The sequence below is a fragment of the Condylura cristata genome, unplaced genomic scaffold (assembly GCF_000260355.1).
Source record: "Condylura cristata isolate star-nosed mole 26May11 unplaced genomic scaffold, ConCri1.0 scaffold00027, whole genome shotgun sequence".
Taxonomy (NCBI): domain Eukaryota; kingdom Metazoa; phylum Chordata; class Mammalia; order Eulipotyphla; family Talpidae; genus Condylura; species Condylura cristata.
In genome coordinates, this window is record NW_004567128.1 from 179,477 (window position 1) to 180,544 (window position 1,068).

General features: G+C 51.7%; 1 protein-coding gene across 1 annotated transcript in view; it reads right to left on the minus strand.

The window, feature by feature from the left end:
* LOC101620645 (arylsulfatase D-like) overlaps positions 1-187 on the minus strand; it is a 21,402-nt gene extending 21,215 nt beyond the window's left edge. The window contains exon 1 of the mRNA XM_012730228.1: positions 181-187. Within this exon, the coding sequence (XP_012585682.1) occupies positions 181-187 (7 nt within the window). The remainder of the gene's footprint in view (positions 1-180) is intronic.
* Positions 188-1,068: the final 881 nt, after the last annotated feature.

Here is a 1,068-nt window from a genome sequence, read left to right on the forward strand (position 1 = left end):
GTAGACGCGTCTACGCAAATATTTCTGTATTTCTCTGTGATCCACGGATCGTGTCCGCGTTATTTCCAGTAGACGCGTCTACGCAAATCTTTCTGTATCTGTGATCCACGGACCGTGACCACGTTATTTCCAGTAGATGCATGACGCGTCTGCACAAATCTTTCTGTATTTGTGACCCACGGATCATGACCACGTTATTTCCTGTAGACGCGTCTACGCAAATCTTTCTGTATTTCTCTGTGATCCACGGATCGTGTCCGCGTTATTTCCAGTAGATGCGTGTACACAAATGTTTCTGTATTTGTGATCCACGGATCGTGTCCGCGTTATATCCAGTAGACGCGTCTGCACAAGTCTTTCTGTATTTGTGATCCACGGATCGTGACCACGTTATTTCCTGTAGACGCGTCTACGCAAATCTTTCTATATTTCTGATACACGGATCGTGTCCGTGTTATTCCCAGTAGACGCGTGTACGTCTACGCAAATCTTTCTGTATTTCTCTGTGATACCCGGACTGTGTCCGCGTTATTTCCTGTAGACGCGTCTACACAAATCTTTCTGTATTTCTCTGTGATCCACGGATCGTGTTTGCGTTATTTCCAGTAGACGCGTGATGCATCTACGCAAATCTTTCTATATTTCTGATACACGGATCGTGTCCGTGTTATTCCCAGTAGACGCGTGTACGTCTACGCAAATCTTTGTGTATTTCTCTGTGATACCCAGTAGACGCGTCTACACAAACCTTTCTGTGTTTGTGATCCACGGACCGTGACCGCGTCATTACCGGTAGACGCCTATCCCGCGCGCTAACGCCTATCCCGCGCGCTAACGCATCTGTCTTCTCCGCGCAATGACAACACGTCTCGGCTATTTCTGTCCAAACTGGGACGCATCGCGCACACCCGCGATGGGTCCACGGTGCCGCTGGCGAACGTGTCGCCTGATCGTGTCGATGCGCCAACCCGCAAGAGTCCGCAGAGTGTGATGACGCCCCTGACCCTGGTGGCCCCGGGCAGCGCTGGGGGCGCACGCGGGTCCCCGACCCCACCCGGGGCACCCGCG